The sequence below is a fragment of the Triticum aestivum genome, chromosome 7D (genome assembly GCF_018294505.1).
Source record: "Triticum aestivum cultivar Chinese Spring chromosome 7D, IWGSC CS RefSeq v2.1, whole genome shotgun sequence".
Taxonomy (NCBI): Eukaryota; Viridiplantae; Streptophyta; class Magnoliopsida; order Poales; family Poaceae; genus Triticum; species Triticum aestivum.
This window is the reverse complement of record NC_057814.1, coordinates 101,177,727-101,180,641: the sequence shown is the minus strand read 5'-3', so window position 1 is coordinate 101,180,641 and position 2,915 is coordinate 101,177,727. Positions and strand designations below refer to the sequence as shown.

At 55.3% G+C, this 2,915-nt stretch overlaps 1 protein-coding gene across 1 annotated transcript in view; it reads left to right on the top strand.

Moving 5' to 3' along the window:
* The first annotated feature begins 668 nt into the window (after window positions 1-668).
* The window catches only part of LOC123170899 (uncharacterized), a 67,807-nt gene continuing 65,560 nt past the window's right edge, over window positions 669-2,915 (top strand). Inside the window, exon 1 of the mRNA XM_044588618.1 lies at window positions 669-1,374. Within this exon, the coding sequence (XP_044444553.1) occupies window positions 669-1,374 (706 nt within the window). The remainder of the gene's footprint in view (window positions 1,375-2,915) is intronic.

The following is a 2,915-nucleotide window of genomic DNA, read 5'->3' as shown; positions in this document are numbered from 1 at the left end:
GTTACTCCCCACTATAGAGGTAGTAATATAGACTAGTAACATGCGGCATGTTACTAGTCTATGTTAATATCCATTGTGGCTAGTCCAATGGAGCAACTCCAATGGGGCAATCCATTTCGTCCGCTGGCGTCCGTTTGGGTCGGCGCGGACACAAAATGCGGCCCAACGCGCCGACCCAAACGGACGCGCGTCCGCTTGGCGTCCGCATGGCGACCCATTCCCGGCCCAATTTTGAGCCGGTTTTGCGTCGGCGCGGACATGAGACGGACGCGCGCACGCCTACTCCTCTCCCCGGGCCCGCTGGTCGGTGGCTGCCACCACCATTCCCCCCCAAAACCCTCCCACCCACGCGCTCCCGCCCCACACCTTCCATGGACGACGCCATCGACCTCGACGACGCCGCCGGCCTCGCCTCCCTCGCCTTGTCCGGCGCCCCCGCCCCCGCCGGGAAAGGAAAGCCTCGTGCCCCGTGCAAGACCGCTGCCGCGGCCAAGCCAAAGAAGCCGCTGACGCCCGCACAACGGGCAAGGGAGTCGGCCAAGAGGAAGGATCGGAGGCACGCTGTGGACGCGATGGATGAGGCTGCCGCGCAGGCCGCCGTCCCCGCCGCCGCGCAGCAGGAGGTCACCAACGCCCGCGTCTTGGCGGCAACGAGGGAGGCGCTCTACATGCTAATGTTAAACCTTGGCCAGCACGGCCTCGTCAACGCCGTCGTCGCCGCGGCCAGCACCGGCTCATCGGCGGTTCCTCGGATGATGCTGCCTGAGTCGCCCCGCACGTTGGCTTGCAACCCGGTCCCCGGCTTCCACGTGTACCCGCGGGCCTCCCACCTCTCCGGTGAGTGCTCGCCCGACGTGAGCGTGGTCGCGCCTTCCACGCCCGCGCCCGCGCCCATCGACCTCAACGCCACCCCGGTGGCCGGTGGCTCGTCATCCGGTGGCACGAGGAAACGCGCGCGGCAGACGCCGGTCGGCGTGCTCCCGGAGGCCCGCAACCTGTTCGAGGGAATGCCGTCCGCCGTCGACGAGGACTACATGCAGAACCTCATCTTCGAGGGCGGCGCGCCGGCCGCTGGCTACGATCCCGACGAGACACAAAGCCAGGACGGCCGCGGGGCGTTCACGCCGTCCGCTGGCTATGATCCCGATCAGGGGCCCTTCATGCGTGATCAGGTCGGCATCGACCTGGACGGCTTCCCACTCGACCACGAGTTCCCGGATGACTACGGGCTAGAGGAAGAGGACGAGTGCGACATCAAAGTGGAGCCCTTGTTCGAGGACGAGCTCGCCAACCAAGCCGCCGGTCCTAAGCCGAAGCGCAAGAGCAAGCGCATGAAGGCATACACGGCGACCGAGGACAAGCTTCTTTGCGAGTGTTGGCGAGACATTGGACAAGACCCCAAGACGGGCGCCGAACAAAAGCATTCAACCTTTTGGATTCGTGTCCACCGAGAGTTTCATGAGCGCAAGAAGTTTCCGCTTTACCAACTTGTCAGCACGCGCGGGTGGGTGTCCATTTCCAAGCGATGGAGGGTGATCCAACAAGAGTGCAACAAGTTTTGCGCCACTCTTGAGAGCGTCAAGGCCCGCCCCGTGAGCGGCATCGGCATGCAAGACATGGTATGCTAGCAAGCCGCCCTCTTTTGTGTCATCAAGTTCATGCTTGCGTGTTCATTTGCATATCATTTGCCCATATGCTTGCATGGAAACATTTTATAGCCATTTCAAGCTTTGGAGGCATTCAAGGTTCAACACAATGGCAAGTGCCACTAGTAGAAAAAGGGTCAAATGTGAAGCACATTAGTGCCGGTTTGATTTTGAGCCGGCACTAATGTGTCCATTAGTGCCGGTTCCAACGGCTAGGCGGGCGGAGATCATTAGTACCGGTTCATGAGCAACCTTTTTTACCGGTTCGTGTCACGAACCGGTACTAATGATGCTACGTCAGGTTGTGGTCAGGCTGGGGCCCCACGGGCACCTTTAGTACCGGTTCGTGCCATGAACCGGTATTATAGTTTCTTAGTAAGCTGTTTTTGAGTCCCACCTCGCGAAGAGAGAGGCACTAGGAGCGGTTTATAAGCCGTGAGTGCATAGACGATGAAGGAGAGACGCAATGCTCATCTGCACGTTGCTTAGCTTTAAGCCTTGAGGAATAGTGTAGACTGCACGGAGCTATGTGCAATGCAGTTTGCACTATTCCGAAAGGCTTGAAGCTAATTAACGAGCATTGTGCCTCTTTTTTATCTTTAATAACTTATTACAACTCCGGACTTCTTGTGTTACGGCAAAAACTGGACGCACTTCGTGTACAAACTGGACAATCTCTTTCGAAGTATCAGGGTTTCTGACGAGAACTCATCACTGGACGCACTTCGTGTACAAACTGGACAATCTCTTTCGAAGTATCAGGGTTTCTGATGAGAACACATCTGTTACATGGGCACTTCATTTTTTTTAACTTATTACAACTCCAGACTTTTTTGCGTTCCGTACACACCATTCAAAGCGACGTCATCAATTTCCAACACGTTCTGACATCATTTGTTGTTTTTCAGTCATTTGAACTCCAGCCTATTTTTACATTCAGTATGCATCATTCAAAGCGACGTCATCAATTTCCAACACGTTCTGACATCATTTGCTGTTTCTTAGTCATTTACCGATTTGTTTAGAGAGCTAAATGACGGTCAAATTGAAAATCACTACAAAATGAACTCTGAAAATGTTGGAACTTGGCATGGTATCATCATTTTGCCCGCATAGCATGTGCAAAAGAGTAGAGAGGATCACGGCGAAAACTGGACGCACCTCGTGTACAAACTGGACAATCTCTTTCGAAGTATCAGGGTTTCGCACGAGAACTCATCTGTTACACGGGCACTTCAATGTTTTTTAAACTTATTTGAACTCCAGCCT